Source organism: Oreochromis aureus, linkage group 20 (assembly GCF_013358895.1).
Source record: "Oreochromis aureus strain Israel breed Guangdong linkage group 20, ZZ_aureus, whole genome shotgun sequence".
In the NCBI taxonomy this organism is placed as follows: Eukaryota; Metazoa; Chordata; class Actinopteri; order Cichliformes; family Cichlidae; genus Oreochromis; species Oreochromis aureus.
Genome location: NC_052961.1, coordinates 36105992 through 36124734, shown reverse-complemented (window position 1 = coordinate 36124734; position 18743 = coordinate 36105992). Strand labels below are relative to the sequence as shown.

General features: G+C 40.4%; 1 protein-coding gene across 2 annotated transcripts; it reads right to left on the bottom strand.

The window, feature by feature from the left end:
• Positions 1-751: 751 nt before the first annotated feature.
• rcc2 (regulator of chromosome condensation 2) lies at positions 752-18633 on the bottom strand. 2 transcript variants are annotated; one of them, XM_031726711.2, is made up of 13 exons: positions 18482-18633; positions 17223-17444; positions 16748-16841; positions 12462-12605; positions 12255-12386; positions 11917-12005; positions 10005-10119; positions 9179-9345; positions 8876-9056; positions 7995-8100; positions 6521-6593; positions 3245-3322; positions 752-2429 (listed from the first exon to the last, which is right to left on the bottom strand). In XM_031726711.2, exons 2-13 carry the CDS (start codon positions 17421-17423, stop codon positions 2325-2327), a joined length of 1485 nt encoding a protein of 494 aa, XP_031582571.1. In that variant the 5' UTR covers positions 17424-17444; positions 18482-18633; the 3' UTR covers positions 752-2324. The 2 variants fall into 2 exon arrangements, with proteins under 2 accessions (XP_031582571.1, XP_039460709.1); XM_039604775.1 differs by lacking the exon at positions 18482-18633 and adding an exon at positions 18225-18314.
• Between the last annotated feature and the right edge of the window lie 110 nt (positions 18634-18743).

The following is an 18743-nucleotide window of genomic DNA, read 5'->3' as shown; positions in this document are numbered from 1 at the left end:
CAGTTAATCCAAAATGCTGCAGCATATTTCACTTACACTGACTTCTCTTCATTAGCTCCCTGTTGAATCCAGAATCAAATTTCTCATCCCATACAAGGTCTTGAAAAACTCAGGCCCCATCATAAAGACCTTGTAGGCTGTTAATTTACTTGTTCCTAGAGTATTTAAAAGTAGAACAGGAGGCAGCGCCTCCACCTTTCAGGCCCCTCTTCTGTGGACCCAGCTCCCAGTTTGGATTTGGAAAACAAGATGCCCTCTCTCCCTTTTGGATTAGGCTGAAAACTATGTAAGTATTCAATAAAGCATATAGTTAGGGGCTGGATCCGGTGACCAGTTAGTTACACTGCTGGGGGGCTTCATTTGATGTGACGGAACCCCCGCTTCTATACTACTCTGCATTAAACCAGTCACCATTTATCTCTGGTTTTCTTCCACTGCATTGTTGTCCTGTCTTCGTCATGAGCGCCCCTCCCTGAGCCTGGTTCTGCTGTAGGCTTAATGTTAAAAGGGAGTTACTCTTTCCCACTGTCACCAAAGTGCTTTCTCATAGAGGACATGAGATTGTTTGGATTTTCGGATAGTCTTAACCTTACAAAATAAAGCACCATGAGGCAACTGTTGTTGTTTGGTGCTGTCCAAATAAAACTGAACAGGCCACCATTCACACACCATCCCCATCAACCTCCCCACCTCTGAGGTGGATGGATGGCTGAATCGTTTTGGTTAATCTGATGGCTGGACTGCACAGAAACTGATTTACAGGAATCTTTATTCAACCATTTCAATGAAATAAAAAAGCAAGAAACAAACCAAACAAAAACATAATACCCAGAGAAATTTCACCATTAAAAAAAGAACGCACTGCACCTTATCACGTCGAACTAGTTTAGACAGTGCATTGGTGGTTTTGAAGGTTCTGACCTGTTTGTGAAATCGCTTAGAGCTGTAATAGTTAAACTTAATGAAATAAGCAAGTGAAAAAAAAAGAGCTAAGAGACTCTATGGTCTTGGAAGGACTGAGGTGCGCATCATTGATGCAAACATTGAAGAAACAAGGAATGTAACATCAACATGAAGTGCACAGAACATGACTGCTGTGTCTCAGGTAATATTCTTCCATACACTTACTGTTTAATGCATAAGTGTGCTCACATTGACAAGTGCGACTGCATAGAGTAAACAGAGTACCTGAATGGTATACTCAACAGCTGGACCAGGATGCATACGAGCCATCCGTGTTGTTGCACCAGATCATCTTTTCTTAGTTTCCTGTATATCCATAACAAGAATCAGCTTGGCATTTTTCAGACTGTTGGCAGCTGTTAATAAAGCTGTGGTGTTGTCAAACTGTATGTGGATGCTCCAAAGCTTTTTAAACGTCATTCTGGGGCAGTCTAAAGCGTTTTAATCAGATTTGACTTGAGATTCTATGCATGCAGTTTGGTCCTGGTGAACATTAAAGTCAAACCTTCTATTCAATCAAAAGAAGCTTCAGAATAGTTGCCCTTAGGCAGTACCAAGATGGCTGCCAAACATCAAGACAACTTTAGTTAGTGATCTTGGGAGAGAATACAACCAACTGTGTTTAATCTGAGTAAACACCATCCTGTCAACCTTAATGCAGTCTGCAAGTACTTAAGTGCACTATATGGAAGCGTATTACTGCAAGTATTCAAAATGAGACACAGTGTATGTTCCAAATCCTGATTATAATCTGCAGCAGTCGCATACACTCGGTCACAGACAAGACGGATCAGCTGATCCTCGGAACCAAATAAACAAGAATTCCATAACCTGAACATACATGTAGAAAAAGGCACAGGTATGGAGTGTTGGTCTTTAAAATGCCCCCAGTAGGAAAAGACCGAGGGGTCCTGGAGTAGCACCTGTAAATGTCACAACTATCAATACTGAAACAAACAAACAGAATTAAGAGACCCGACATGAATGACAAAAGAAACTGGAATGGGTTTTTGGGAAGCACAACTTTGCTGGATGAGATGTGCTTAGAGCAAACCGTTGCAGGCTCATTGGGAAATAAAGATATCGTGACCATTCATTGTGAGAGCTGGACCATCCAGAGCATCTGTCAGTCTCCAGTCCCATCTTCTCTGATTTGAGTGTCCAAATTGTTGTGGAGTCTGTTGGGAGTCGAGATGTGTGGATAACCTTCAGACTCGTGAACACCTCTCCCCTCAACTCAACCATCCCACAAGCACGATGCTGTGACTAGTAGCGGCTGAACAGGTCAGGTATTCCTGCTGATCACATGGTTGTTCCTCTGCTCTGTGAAACGGGTTGAGGTGTCACTGCTGGTGGGCCCTTCAGATTGTTCGGGGATTGTACTCAGGCAGCTTTTTCAGTTTCTCCTGTTCCTGCTGAGTATCCTGTCTAGCAATGACCAGAGAGTGAGAGTAACCCATCACCACCTGGAAAAACAACATGCACATTATTTGAAAGAGAAGGACATTTCCCTGCTTCGTGGTAAATAGACAGGTTCTTATATGGCACTTCTTAAATCTACCCGAGTATTCAAAGCGCTTTGTACAACCCGCCTCATTCACCCATGCACACCCAGTCACACACGCACTTTCGTCGTATGCTTTTTCAATTTAATTTAGCTCAGTTTTATTTATATACCACCACATCACAACAACAGATGCCCCAAGGAACTGTACATTGTAAGGTAAAGCGCCTACAGCAAAACAGAAAACCCCAACAATCAGACCACCCCCCTATTACTATTAGTTATTATCATCATTATTAATTGCTACAACGTGTAGCAATTAGTCTACAGGTTTAAGGACACATCACTACTGAAGCTGAGTACAGGCAAACTAGGGCTGATTTAACACTTATTTACATTTTTACTTTTATTCAATGCAATGTCACACACATTCTACGGTTTATCTACCCCTATGCACATATAACTTATAAGACACACACAAACATATGCAAATCAGGGTTCAGTATCTTGCCCAAGAATACTTGAGTTTTTGTGAGTCTGGGATTGACTCTACGACCTTCTGATTGGTAGCTGAGCAATCAGGCCACGTTCTACCACCTGAGCCACAACCGCCCCAGTACAAATCCAAGACTGTCTCAAACTATGGATCGGATCACTCATACATTCACACATTCTAATTATGTGAAACTTTGGCAATGCTTAATTTGATCAATGGCGACTGTAACAGTATGCATCTTAATGACTCTACTTCAAATAGTTACCACCTTGTCCATTTACCTGCTCAATGTAGATGCCATCCAAGGTCTTTACCTCCTGGGCGGTGGTGGAAGATTTGGGTTTGGTGTCTCCGTATCCCTGCAAGATCAATGACAGATGTGATCAATGTTCATCTCCTAGCTTACAACAAAACAGACAATATTCACAAGCAATATTTCACTTGCATAAACATTGTTCGAATTTGGAAGCAAGTCACTGGTCAAATTCATCTTCATGTGAATGTCAAAGAGATGTGGAGACTGTAGCAAGACTACAGCACACTACAAAGTTTCAATGTAACACAGAACGACAGCATGGAGTCTTATGACCGTTTTCCAATTCATCCTCCGACTTTAATTTTCCTGTGTCCCACTTATTTAAAGTTATATTAAGGTAAATTAAGTACTAAGTTAGTTGTTTTGCATCCTTTTTCCCCGTTTTCCCTCGCTGCTTACTGAACAGCCATCGGTCTTCTAGTCTTTCGACTTCGCAAACTATACAACACACTGATGGCCCTGGATACTCATACTGCAGTCAAAACTAGAGATGGACCGATCCGATATTACGTATCGGTATCGGTCCGATACTGACCTAAATTACTGGATCGGATATCGGCCAGAAATAAAAAATGTAATCCGATCCATTAAATATAAAAAAAAAAGCACCTCACAAAACTTGCGACACGGCGTAACTCGGCTCATAACCGTAGCACGTTGGAGCAGTGTGCTCATGTGATAGAGCGGCTGTGTGTATTTGTAGCCTCGCTACCAAACCAGCATTTCATCTCCGAGGAAGTTATCCCAGAGAGAAGTAAAGCAAGTGAGTAAGTTCATCTCTGAATGTTTGTAAAGCGTTCCCGTGTTAAGCTTAACAACCGATATATGGAGCGACTGCCTCTCTCTCTCCCTCTCCTGCCGCTACTTCAATCGTGAAACTGATCAATGATCAGCTGATCGGCTTTTCTGTCGCGAGTCCGTCTCTCTTCTTTGTTTTTGGCCCACTTTGCACCAGAAAGAGGAAACCAGCGGCTGAACAACAGCAGCACGTTTAAGCTTGATAAGCTGTTGTTAGAATGCATTTAATATTACTTTCTACACCAGGATCCTTTTCACGTAGCTGACGGCTGGTAACTGTGCAGGGGCGGATCTAGCAAAGTTTAGCCAGGGGCCGATAGGGCATTAACAGGAAAAGGGGCACAAAGACATACTTTTCTTTCTTATTCTCATTTAAAATGTCTAGCTTTTAATAAATAATTATCTGAATCTTACACCCAAAGTTTTAATCTGATGTAAAATGTATAGAAGTCCATTACTGTATATAGTAACTGTTAAGTCTAATATACCCTAGTAAGCTATAGTACTTTTTCCTTTGGGAAGGTACCATCTGTGCAGTCTGCAATTCTGTTGAAGAAAGATGTTGAATCTATTTAATTATTCTTGAAAAATAATTTATTTCTGTGCATTTTTTTTTCCACCCTGCATCAAATTAAAGTTGATTACATTGATTAAGCATCATGAGGTGGAGGGTGGTTCCCTATTTTTTTTGCTGGCAGTTTGCAACCCTATTAGTTAGGTTGCTTAATATTTCTGCTAAGTACTCTTTAAAATACCAGAATAGGGAGGATGGAGCAGGTTTAAGTTTATTAGATTGATCAGTGTTGCTGAACTATGAAATATTTTGGGTGCAGTGTATTTTTTACATACAGGTATAACAGAATAGCTTTAGTGTTGTTGTTTATTTAAACTTGAGTATGAACTTATACAAAATGCAGCAAGATATTAAAAAAACAGTTTTATTGATTAAAAAACACACTATATCGGATTCATATCGGTATCGGCAGATATTCAGATTTATGGTATCGGTAATAAAAAAGTGGTATCGTGCCATCTCTAGTCAAAACCAAAAATGCCTGGTAGCAGAAGGCTGGAATCAGGCTGACAGGTCAACGGTGGGATAAAATTGTCCTTAGTATACAATGAAGTGCAACCTGTGCCAAGTTGCAACTCTCTCAGTTTAACATGTCAGGTCCATTTCAGTCTGGACTGTCAAAACTGATTCCAAAATAACTGACCGATGTAATGCCTCTTCTTGCAGCCTGAGCCACATGTTTCCATTCCTGGTGTCAAATGATGGACTGACTACTTCATGATCATGTCTAAGGTTTTAGGGACACAGGTAAATGCGGAGCTTTTCATCGCTATTTTTGGGGGTTCCGCTTGTTCCCTTGTAGATTACAAGTCGTTCTCTGTTAGGAAGATATATCCTCCTTCTCTGGAGGTCACTTTTGACTTCCCCACGTTTTTGTGGCTCAAAGACGAGATTTCTTAAACTGGAAAAAGATCAATTTCACATTTAAAAAAGGTAGCTCTTAACCAATAAAAGAAATTTGACAGAAATTAAATTTTTTTCCAACTATGTCTAGTTTGTATACCCTGTAAGTTGATTCTGTTCATCTTGATGTTTTCAGTGGGACAAACATTTCTTCACTTATCCAGGCAACTTCTTCAGTCTCAGTTTCTCCCACTGAAAACCCAGCATGCAGCAGGGGTCGGCGATATATTGAATATAATCAGTGTATTGTGAGTTTTTCCACGCACGATGGCTTAAATGACTTTATCATAACCATCGAGTATAAATTGCCATGGCAATATTAAGTTGTCTGGGGGAGTTTCAGACGAGCAATGAACGAGACTCGCTCGCTCATTTTAAGGAGGATATCAAACAAAATGCGGTAATTTCCAAAACGTGCTGTAAAACTATTCAATTTTTTTTTTTTCCTCAATTCAATTTTATTTATATAGCGCCAAATCACAACAAAAGTCGCCTCAAGGCGCTTTATATTGTACAGTAATTGCTGCAAAAGGGAGCAGTGGCATGAATTTATTCCACCAGCTGAAGAATCATCCACTGCAGAATTAAGACTGTTTTACACTCTGCATGCCAACGTCTCCCCACACACCAGCTGTGACACCTGTGACTGTTATTGGTCAGTAGTTTTTACAGTCACTAACTAGACTTTTGTTTCTGTAATTTGAAGGCATCACATTTTTTATTTGACAGATTTTATAAGCACAAAAGAGCACCTATGTAATTTCAATCGTTTTATTTTGTCTCATGAAATATTGATATTTTAACTAACTAAATTTTAATTTTATTTTAACTAAACTACTATTTTAACCAAACAGAACTATTGTTCTGTGTGTTTTTTGTTCAGGTTTAAAACAACAACAGATTATGTAGATGATGGCCTACAAAGCTGTGAACACTGGACACGTGATGTCTCATAATGACTCTTACCAGCTCTCCAAATGTGGGCGAGGGTCCCCAGCTGATTGTACTCTCATCTGCAGCAATGATGATGCTGCTCTTCCTGATCAATACAAACATGCAAACAGAGTCAGAGCTCCGGATGTAGATAAGAAAACAACAACAAACAGTCCCAAAAGTGTATGTAAAACACTATTAAAAGTGCTTTACAATACATATAATGTAAGTACTATGCATATATATATTACACATATAGGGTGTTGAATAATGACGCCCCATCTTATCTTAAAGACCTCATAGTACCGTATCACCCCAAAAGAGCATTTGGCTTTCAGACTGCAGGCTTATTTGGGTTTCCTTCAGCTTCCTGGCACCTCTTCTGTGGAACCAGTTCTCAGTCTGGAGGCAAATACCCTCACTACGTTTACTACAATAGGTCTTATGCTGCTGAAGGCTTCCCGTGACGAGTGTTTTTTCTTCACTCTCTTTTTTCGTTCACTGTGTTTTTACGCCACTCTTCATTTAATCAGTTATTCCTGAACCTTGTTCTGCCAGAAGTTTCTTCCTTTCAAAGGAAAGTTTTTCCTTCCCACTGTTGCCAAAGTGGTTGCTCAAAGGAGGTCATGTGATTGTTGGGGTTTTCTCTGTATTATTGTAGGGTCTTTACCTTACAACAGCGGTCCCCAACCTTTTTTGCGCCACGGACCAGTTTATGCCCGACAATACTTTCGCGGACCGGCCTTTAAGGTGTCGCGGATAAATACAACAAAATAAAACTAGTACCGGTACCGAAAAAAAGACAATTTATTCATAACACACGTGAAAAGACCCAGGAAAACTGAGTTAACGATAAAAACGATAATAAAATAACACTGAAAACCGATAAAAACCCTGAAAATCATACATTTCACACCTGAGCCTCAACTCTCGCGGCCCGATACCAAACGACTCACAGACCGGTACCGGTCCGAGGCCCGGGGGGTTGGGGACCGCTGCCTTACAATATAATGCCCAACTGTTGTTTTGATTTGGACCTATATAGGTTAAATTGACTTGAATATGCATATGATAATATATTACAGTGTGCGTGTGTGTGTGTGCGTGCGCGCACAGTGAACCTACAAAGTTGAGTCTAAATCAAAGTGTGAGAGAACTGACCCTGAGGAACTGTCCAATTAGGGCAAGATAATCCCAAAACCAAAAAATACTGCCGGCTGTGAGTGGTACCCCTTAGCAGCACCTATGGCATCAATTTGAAAATCCTAGGCGACTTCCTTCCTGACTTATCACGTTCACAATATTTTCAGAAAACGTGCCTTCTGATCTTGTGGATCATCTATGGTATGAATCTGCATCAGCTTGTTCTTTAGTTATCACATCAACAAGCTGTCCACGCTGTCCACCCACCTGGTGGGGTCCCCACAATACTCAATCAGGCTTTTATGGCTGAAGGGTAATAAAAACCAAAAGCAAAGAAAAAAAACAAAGTAACGACAGCACTCACCCACATGCCAGGCTGCGGATCTTCCAGCCACAAAGATCCTGCACAGCTTTGGGGTACATGGTTGACTCTCTAGAAGTATTGGTCACCCCCCAGAAAAACAGCCCCCCTGTAAAATACAACATGTACAGATTTATATGTGTGCTCCTCTCACACCTCTCATTGAAATTTTAGTTTCTGTAAATAACCTTGCAAAGTAAAAAAAAAAGTTTCTTCTCTCTGTAGAAGACAGAAAGTTAAAGAAGCCTTTCTTTTTTTTCTTTTTTTTAAATTTATTTGTTACCTTAGGCACGATTACTTCTTTATGGTTTCAACAATTTGAATACATTAAAAATGGAAAAAAATAATCACAGCTTGTAATGGCTTTGTGTAGCAGGGAATAGTCGTGGTACAGTTTTTGTTCTTCAAGTCCACTAGGGTCTGAATGGCATACACGTCATCATCAGATAGTCTTCTGCTTCAGTGACGTCTGAGGTAGTCCATCCTCTTTATATTGAAGAACTGATTTATATTTAATTGACTTAATTCTTCGCTCTGCCAGTGTAATCTTATGCAAATGACTACAACACAAGTCTAAAGTATGAGCAGACTGACAGGCGCCCCTTTCATGCTCCTAATTTCCTTCAAACAAATTTGCTCTGTGCAGCTACAAAGTTACATTTTAACTCCATGAGACTTGTTTCTAAAATGCATTCGGCTTGTCTAAACTGTTGATGGAATGGACTGGAAGGACTCTTCTTACTTAGAGGCAGTTCTGCATGAAACCTGACTTCACTTTCCTGAACATCCAAGTTAAACAAGAATCTGTGAAAACTAACAGTATCAATGTTCATGCAACCTACTTGAGCGAGACTGTTCAGAGATCTTGTTGCAATGTGACATACCCATCTCGCTGACAGCAAACGAACATTGGTAGCCTGCATAGATCTGACTGCCACCACGGCCAGGAAAGTCAAACAGCTTGACCAGCCGGGGAACCATCTCATCCTTCTGCTCGGTATGACCGAGGCGCCCATAGCCACCAAAGCCCCAGGTGAACACGCGCTTCTGAGAGTCCAGCACCAGCTGAAAACACAAACAGCAGCAGTTTGTAAACCCTTTTGCAAAATTAAAGAATAAAGAAATTAATAAATCGCTGGCCATCTAATTTGATTTGGTCCTGTTAAGACTTCTGGGAAACCTCTCACCGTGTGATTAGCCCCGCAGGCCACATCTCTCACAACCACGTTAGGCACAGGCATGATCTGGCCATCCTTGGACTTCTCAATGAATATCGCGACACGACGAGGGATGAGCTCACAGTCGAACTCAATGCGCTGGGCACGAGCTATGAACTTTCCATCACTGTTGTGGCCTGCAGTGACAGAGATGCAGAACAATAAAAAACTAAGAACGGAGTTTATCGTTCCCGACACATCAGTGCTTTCTAGTGCACAAACTACACTACTGTGTCTAAATGATACATATCCATGTCAGAATCCTATGCCACCTCATTCTCAAGTTATCACATTCACAAACTTGGATGTCCATGCTGTCAGCCCAAGTCTAACCTGGGAAATTCACCATGATGGAAATCATTTACATGCATTTAACTACACTTTTCTAGAATCAATCAGCAAGAAAGGTTTTTTGAAACATGTCAGTGATGGTGAACTGTAATGGGCTCGATATAAAATGTCAGTGTGTAGTTTGTTTAAGTATGAAAACACTTTATTTACCAACCCCCTCCCAAACTTGTCCAAACAGATGCACCTACGGTATCAATTTCAAAATCTTGAGTTAACACATACACAACATTTTCGGAAAACTTGACCTCTGAACTTGACCCTGAGGTCGAGATCGCTGAAATTAAAACTGCTCTATGAGTTTTAGTAGATGCACCTATGGTAACAATTTAAAACTCCCAAATCGCTGAGGAGTAAAACTGGTGAGACTGCAAACAATCTTCCGCAGTCTTAAACAGTGACCTTTTAAACTGTAAACAAACATTAAAACACTGTGTTGAGAGCTTACCCAGCTGTCCATACTCTGGGCAGCCGAATGAGTACAGGTTTCCTTTGCAGTCCACCACCATGCTGAATTCAGCACCACAAGCTACCTTCACCAGGGGCTGCCCATTGTAGGAAATCTAGAGAGAAACACAATTCAGTTTCATTTATATTAGCAAATCACAACAGTTGCCTCGAAGTGCTTAATACTGTATGTTGGCACCCTAAAATAATGGAGAGAAAACCACAACAATCAGACAACCCCAGCAGCCTAACCCCATCACAGCAAAACTAAGGGAGGTTTCAGGGTAACCCGATCCAGCCCCAACCAGCTTTATTAAAAATGATGCTTTAAGCTTAATCTTAAAAGCCACAAGTGTATCCGTCTCTTGAAATCTCAAGCTGGTTCAACAGAAAAGGGACCTGAAACCTGAAGGCTCTCTCTCCCATTCTACTTTTAAATAGCCTAGCAGGCAGTCAGAGAGGAAGTGATATGGCTCAGCACGAGTAACAATAACTTTATTTGTATATCACACTTTAAAACTGAATTTGTGCTTCACAGTTTGAATAAAAGACACACATTAAAAGTATACATGTTCAAACATACAGACCAACCACATGGGGTGAAACATTCATTCCAACGTACACACTTAGATGTAAACTACAGCCCAAAATAAAGAGGAAAAGATTAAGGGAACGCTAACCCATAAATGTGTTTTCAGCAGTCGTTTAAAAGAAATCACACACTCAACCTGACAGGGTGTGTGGGCACCACAACCTCACCAACATGATCGCCTCTGGTGGGACTGTTAGGAGACCCTGGTTAGAGGAATGGACAGGTCAGCCGCAATGGTAAGCTCTCTGAAGTTTACCTTTGCGGCTGACTTATCACAGCTCTGCAGGGTGCTCAGCCAGGGCCCTGGGACTCTGTTTCTCAGATCATTCCAGGTGCTGTATGTTTGTTTTTTATTACAGGTCCAGCAGTTTGCCATACATTATACAGGGCCTGAGACTAACTTTTTGCCACGGTTGCACTGGTGCACCTAACTTTTTTTCTTAGCACAAAAGTTGGGTGCACCCAAATTTTTTCAACCGCATTGTTACTTTACTTTGACTGAAAGGGCGTGCTTCACCGCTCCACTTAAGATCAAAGTGGGCTGTATGTGACCCATGATGTAAAATGAATTTGATACACATTGATCATAATTTAAGATCAATGCATTAATTAATCAAAGGAGTAATTAATCATATTATTGGGGTTTTCTCTGTATTATTGTAGAGTGTTTACCTTACAATATAAAGTGCCTTGAGGCAACAATTTGCTACATTTATAAAATGTAATTGACAAATAAAATAAGATTAGCAGAATTACCTATCATAACAGTCATTGTTTGCTGTGTAGCAGGGGAAATGCTGACAACTGTCACTGAGTTACTGTATTGCTGAAGAAATCCTTTAAACCAGTGGTTCTTAACCTGGGTTCGATCGAACCCTAGGGGTTCGGTGAGTTGGTCTCAGGGGTTCGGCAGAGCCTCCGCCGTGACATGCATGGCTCATTTTGTGCACCAGTAAAAAACATATCTATGTCTTGAATTTGAAAAAAATGATATTTTATTTTTCACTAAAGAGGGGTTCAGTGAAAGCGCATATGAAACTGGTGGGGTTTGGTACCTCCAACAAGGTTAAGAACCACTGCTTTAAACCAAAGGATTCTAAGGTAAACTATGAAGCCACTGCACTGCTGCCCCATTAATTAGCAATTTTGTTTGATAATTTTATATATTTGTTTTGAGTTTGTTTTTGTTATTTTGAAACCATAAAAGCTATGGAATATTGTACAGCAGATTAACTGTATTCACTTGACGAGCAGTGACACCTACACCAGCACACTTACAGATGAGAAAGGAAGGAAAAGTACGAGTTACACCCTGGCTTACCAGTGCTGGGGTGAGGACTGCATCAGTCTGGTTTCCCTGACCAAGCTGGCCCAGCTTGTTCTCTCCAAATGAATACACAGCGCCATCCTCTGAGGAGACAGAGTACCATCAGCAAACACGTTAAAAGCACAGAGCCATTACTGACTGGATTTCAGTTTGGAAACCTCCTTAGATGACCTGTGCAATCAAACCAATAATGCATAATCCAATCCCAGAATGCAGTGGTTTTTCATTTCAACAAGCGGCTGCATTACACGATCTTGTGGCTGTTCTGCACAACCACTGAAAACAGCTGCTGTTGTGTAAGGAAAACCCACACACTCCCCAGTGAAGCCTACCTGTGAGTGCAAGGGTGTGATTGCGTCCACAGGCTACAGAGACAATAACATGCTCTGCCAGGGCCTCGATTAACTTGGGAGCTTCCAGGCGCTTGGTGTCTCCATGACCCAGCTGACCTTTGTCATTCCGACCTAAGGAAGCAGGAACACAAGCTCAGTGTCTCATAACACAAACCAACACAGACAACCACTGAGCATGTTACTTACCCCAGCTCCACAGCTTGCCCTCTGTGGTTATGAAGAGACTGTGAGCAGCACAGGGGCCGGACACCACGCAGCTAACCTGGACATCATTTAGACAGCCATAACGATGAGGGCCCCAGAGATTTTGGCCCAGGTTGCGGAAAGCAGCTAAGAAACACACACAACCCGTGTCAAGACCCAACACACACAAATGCACAACGCTGTCAACGCTGGCACAATGCTTCCTCTGTACCTTATTTTGTTCATAAACACTGCATTCTTTAAGAACGCTGACATTTCTATAAACGGAGCACAAAAAAGGAAGTTTGTGTTTGGTTGATCATTTCTTGTAACAATGCTTCTTTGTAATAAATAATGTGCACGATTGGTTTGGAGAACTTAGTTTAACTTGTAATAGTTTAACTGCACACAACATTGTCCCAAAAAAAAAAAAAAAAAAAAAACCCAACACATGATTGTATTTACGTGCCAAGTCCAAAATATATTTTCTAAAGAAAATATTTTTGTTAAATGCAAAAATATATAAATAATCTCAAGTGCAGGTCAACATTTTTATTTGTCTGTGGAAAAAAATATATATTTTTAATCAAATGCAATTTAATTAACACAATATTTTATATTATTTCAATCTGAAAAATATTTCAAGTTAATGTGGTCTGATCCTGCCCACGGCCCCCTTTAGACTCACCCTTGCTTGGCCTTCAGCGAGCTGTGTAATTTAAACATGCTAAGTTAACAGTTCATCTGCTGATTTCAATACGATCTCTGAAGGTTTACGGAGGATTTTTCACTGTGTAAAACAAACAGCGGTTCTTCACGTCAGTGTTTGTTGATCAGGTGGTTTGATGAGGACTTTGCTAGCTTTTCCCAGTAAAAGGTTCTAATGGCGATTACAGGAATAGTGCCGCAGGTCAGCCTGACCTCCCTATGTTGTTTTTACGGTAAGTTCACAATGATGATATTCATTTGTATCATCCCTGTGCCACTAGAGCCGTTTAGCAAAAATCAGCCTGTTTAAGGTTCTGATATCTTTTCCATCTGACTTCAAACAGTGCACATATACAAGCACTCCCAGGGTCATGTGCACTTTTATTTTTTTTAATCTTTGTTATAACCAAATTCATTGGAATATATATACACTCACTCCATGTAGTTAACACCATCATCAGCTGGTTAAATAAACAAGCCCATTCACTCATGTGGTGTCCAGATATCAGCATGAATGAACCTATTTCAGACTCTTTGGCTGCAATGATTTTTTTAACCCCAGGATCACACAGACTGTGACGCGTACGGCCGGTTCATAGTGAACAGGCTGCATCATCCACTGACTTCTCATTCTCTACTGCAGATGTAAACTAATCAAAAGCTTATTGATTTTGTCTGGGTCTGTATGCCCCTGCATCAGTTCTGCACAATAATGAGAACAGCAGTCAGGTAAAGACAAGAGCATCCACACAGCAAACAAAAGCACTCACATGCACAGAGACTGCTTTTTCTTTAAAGTCTTGAGCCAATTTCTTTTTGTTGTTTGGAAAACGGGTGCAGCCATTTATTGAAAGTTTTGCAAATATAAATGAAAAAAACAGTGCAGTTCTAATGAGCTTGAAAATGCATATTTGATGTGTCTTTGTTCTTTGCTGTCCTCTATGAAGATAACACCACAGCGCTTCAATAATGCTGAAGCTGAGCTCCAGTAATGCAAATCCATACCTGACAGTGTTTCATTGTGTTTTCTATCCAGGTATGATGTTACTGCACTGTAGCATGTTTGGGATCACTGTCATGGTGTCAGATGGTGGATCAAAATTTTGATGGTACTTTTCTGTGTTCAGTTTTGACAAACACACATAACCACTGGTTGAAATGCAGCCTCAAACCATTTTTACACACTGCTGCATCTCTCTCGACCTCCTCCATAGATACTAGATATTGCAAATTTGCATTTGTCACTCCTTAAGACCTGCTGTCACTGAATTTCAGGAAGCTTGTGAGAGTTTTCCTTAGTAAATCGAATTTTTGCCATTTCTGTCTTGAACAAAAGTGATGACAGGATTCAAGAAAAATTGACTCTAGAGGGTAAAGAATGGCTTCTTGACAGCCACACGTCTACTTCTGATGAGGCTTGCCATACAGTGGACGGATCAACTGACAGGCCAGATGCATCTCTTAGATCCTGTGTTGAGTCTTTGCTTGATTATGTTCCTACTTCTTATGGACATGAGTTCTTGAAGATCTCTGGAAGCCTGGAGGATTATCGTTTACGACTATTAAGCAAAGTATAAAATAGAAATAAGATGGCTCAAGATTTTCAAGGAATCATTTTCAATGAGCTGTTAGTACTTTTAACTGGTTGTAACGAAAGTGACAATCAATGTGACTCAAACTGCTCTAATGTTACATGCTTAAAGCTTTCAACATGTTCCGATGTTGTCTCCACACTCTCAGATGTCCAACTAGGGGCCAGTTTGATGAGTGACTGGAATCTAGTTAAGTGCAAGTGGTTCAGCTTGTAGTGCAACAAGTCTGCAGCAGAATATCACAGCTGATAATATTCGTCTAGACGACGTTCAATGATTTCTCTGCCCCTGCTGCCCCTGAAGACAACAACACAGGAACTTAATTTCTACAATATGGTGAGGAGATTCTTCATGGGGGGGGGGAAGGTACCACATCTTATTTCTATCTGTTGACAGTAACTAGAGATGGAACAGGCGGACATGCAGACGTCATTGTGCAATGTAAAAACGACACAGATTTCCCAACATTTCTACATTACCCCGCATCATTCAGCAGCAGGCGATATGTGCAATATGACGACTCCCATCACGGAGATCAAAATTAGCATCTGGAACTTTTAGCTGAATATGGTAACCTGTTACGAAACACAAAGATCCGATGGTGCAGGCGGGGCGAGTTTGGCAGTGTTTTTGTCACTTTTGAACGAATCCAACGAGTTAATGCAAACCCAAGATGAAGACATCTCGCTGTAAATGCATTTAAAGCTACGATGAAAATTCTCTCTGTACATTTATAGAGGAGGAAAAAAAGTCCTGCACTTTCCCTCTGTGCAGTCAGTGCTGAATGACAATGCTTCTGCATCTGGGACTTTGGACAAAGCTGCAGACAAGTACGCTCAAGTCTTAAACAGACTCGGGCAAGAGTTTGAGAACAGGTTTAGTGACTTTGATCAACTTTAGCCTTGTGTGTGTTAGTCATTTGAAATCGTTTCATGTAAGTGTACACGACATGCACTGCTGAACAGCTAAGTTCAACTTGGATACTGGACAAGATTAAAATCCTAACACAATGAGCTCCACACATCTACAAGACTCACTCAGAGGTGCAGTGTTATTTATATTGTAATTATAGCCCAGATTACAGTACCCTGGTGTACAGCATATCTGTTAGTGGGAAACCAGGCTTCCCACTAACAGATATTTACAAAGACGTTTTCAGTAAAAGACACCATAGTTCTGTTAAACTCAAATATTGTACAAAAATGTGATCAGTTCAAATAATAATAATAAAAAAAGTTACATGATTTGAAGTTGTGACAGTTAATGATTTCTTAAAGAAAATGTTACAGAAATTGTTGCGATTTTAGACAAAATGCTACAAATGTGTTCATTCATACAAAACTGTCAAAATATTTACAAAAATATCACAAGTGGAAACCGACTTTCAAATGTTGATACAGAAGATTTACACAAATAAATAATGTTGTATATTTAAATCTGCGTTTCCCAAATAATTGCAAATATTTATTCTGGGGAATCCTCGACACAACTGTGATCAGGTCACCCATTCTCAGATAGAAATACTAGCACTAAAGGTGAACTGCTGAACTTTGTTACTGAAGACATACAAGTAGCACCTTGTACTACTCTGTATCCTTCAAGTAACTCTCAGTTTAACCAAAGGTCAGTGACCCTTGACCTAAAGCACAGTATAGGTTGACCTTACAACTACCAGCACCATGGAAGCTCATGGAAGGTGTGTTTGTATCAAACAACACACGAACTGTTCAACAGAATAGAAATAGAAATGTAAAAATAACATTTTGTAGCTTTGACTACGCACTGAAACCTTTTCTTGATAATAAATAGTTTGTCTAACAGGCTCAGGACTACAGTGTGCGCTCTCTGTACAAGAACCTCAGGAAGCGTCTTAATCACGCCATCATCACCAAAATATGGAAAATGACTACGTGGCCATGCTGACATACAAAAAGTTGACTATCCTGTGACACAGGTACTTTATATGATAGCCATTTGAATAGTGCTCACCTTGCTGTTTGGGAACCTCTTTTCTTCCAATCAAATCCCAGTTGGTTGCCCCAAAGATGAGCAGTTGGCCCTTTACCTTTGGGCACTCGAGTTTCTGCAAAAAGAGGACAATAATTAAAAAACAATGAATAAACAATAAATAAATGAATCTAAATTTTCTGGGTTAAAGGGAAAAGAAGGTTTTATTTTGTATTATTATTTAGCAATCACCAAACAGGAACAGCTTTAACACAAACTTTTCATACTGTGAGTATTTCTTTTTAAATAAGAAAGCAGATGAAAAAATGCTGACTAAATTTCATATTACAGGTCAGGCTGTACTAGAAGGAAAAAGCACGAACACACATGCTGATGAAAAACAACAAAGACGAACGGTTTGACTGAGGGTCATTATCAGGTAATAACTGAGAAATCTTTGTCACACACAACACTCTAACTTTCAAAAACCAGTCAGTCTTTGTTTGATCAAACGCACTATTTTCTCTTTCACGTCGTCTGCCACAGTGACCGGTTGGAGACCAGACTTGGTGGTGGGTTTGCCGGATTTCTTGTTGTTTTCCTGCTCAAAGTCAAACTCGTCATCACTGCTGAAATCCCTCTCTCTCCTTTTCCCGCTGGCTCGCTTCCTTTTCATCCCACCATTCCCTGAGACATCTGTCACCTTCTTGCGTGGCATCTTTCAAACTCAAGCTGTTTTCTGTGGAAAAGAAGAAACCACAAAGTGTTATTAAGACCACATGGAAACTTAATTGTCAAAGAAACAAAGGCTGCGATAAAGACCAAACAAAGGCTTGTTGAATAAAACTACTAACGTGTTAAATTACAGAAACACTTATTTGAAGTACAGCACAACACAATAAGATGTGAATGGAAAAACACTGTGCAGAAGTTAATTACCAAAAACCTCAACTCATTAAACTCGTGGGCTGGTTATGGCGGAATGGACGTTATTAAAAATAACTAAATGTTTCAAATCGGTCTTTGGTTAACTTAAACTTAAGAATTGGCGAACTTCACTGGCTACAAGTTCACAAGCTTGACTTGATGCTGCCAGTACTATGTGTGCCGTTATATAAGTTTGCCACATTCAAGAAGCCCTAATTCATATCTATTGTTACGTACAAGCTAATAAAATTTGTCCGGTTTTCTTAAATTACATTCTTAGTGGCTGTCTAATACTCGGCTGTTCGACATTGGCGTCGGGGGAAATAGACAAACAAAAACAACCACCTAGCTTGTTACGCACACACAAAAAACAGCAAACTATAACAGTGCACCGGTTTAAGTTTACGAGCTAGCTGCTAGCTTCATTAGGCTGAGCGGCTAACCTCTGTCGCTCTTTGTTCACATAATGGTTGGGTACCAAGCTAGCTGATGTGCTAACGCACGGCGTACGAAGTTAAATAGTTAGCCGCTACACAAACAAGCTGCGCAAAGTTTGTATATTGTACAAAAACACCAACACTCTAGAACCCACCGTAAAATAATGTCGCATAAAATGGGAAAAATAGACGACTTGATAGGTTTCATTAAGCTAACGTTACCTCTCTACTGTATGCTAACACACATTTAAATAAAGACATAAACACAAACACTCTATAAAACGATGATACAACATAAAACTTTATCCACGTTTTCTTGGCTGGAAATATTTTTTAATAAGCCCACGTACAATCTGTGTAATTTCGGAAAATATCATTATTAATTTTACACAACTAAAAATAAATCAGATACCGGCGATTTCCTGATTCAGCGGCTCTCTGTCCGTCTCCGGTTTGATTGATTTGAACAAAAGAAGCTGCAGTCTGCTTTTACACCACGTGGTCTGTTTTTCGTATTCATACAGGAAGCCGATACACACAGGGGTGCCGCCGGGTGATATGGGGCCCCGTGAAGAAAAATAGCACTGTGGCCCCCACCACGTTCATATTGCAAACCATGCGAGCCCAAAAAATATGACACTGTGCAAACATGGGTCAATATTCTGCTTGGATAA

What these genes read in the sequence shown, in the direction of transcription:
- rcc2 (XM_031726711.2), bottom strand. Translation starts at nt 17,423, where the DNA reads ATGCCACGCAAGAAGGTGACAGATGTCTCAGGGAATGGTGGGATGAAA. An exon ending in GGGCAAGCTGTGGAGCTGGG is followed by an intron (nt 12,387 to 12,461) that starts GTAAGTAACATG and finishes CTGCTTCCTTAG; the next exon opens with GTCGGAATGACAAAGGTCAG. An exon ending in CGCCCACATTTGGAGAGCTG is followed by an intron (nt 3,323 to 6,520) that starts GTAAGAGTCATT and finishes TTGATCTTGCAG; the next exon opens with GGATACGGAGACACCAAACC.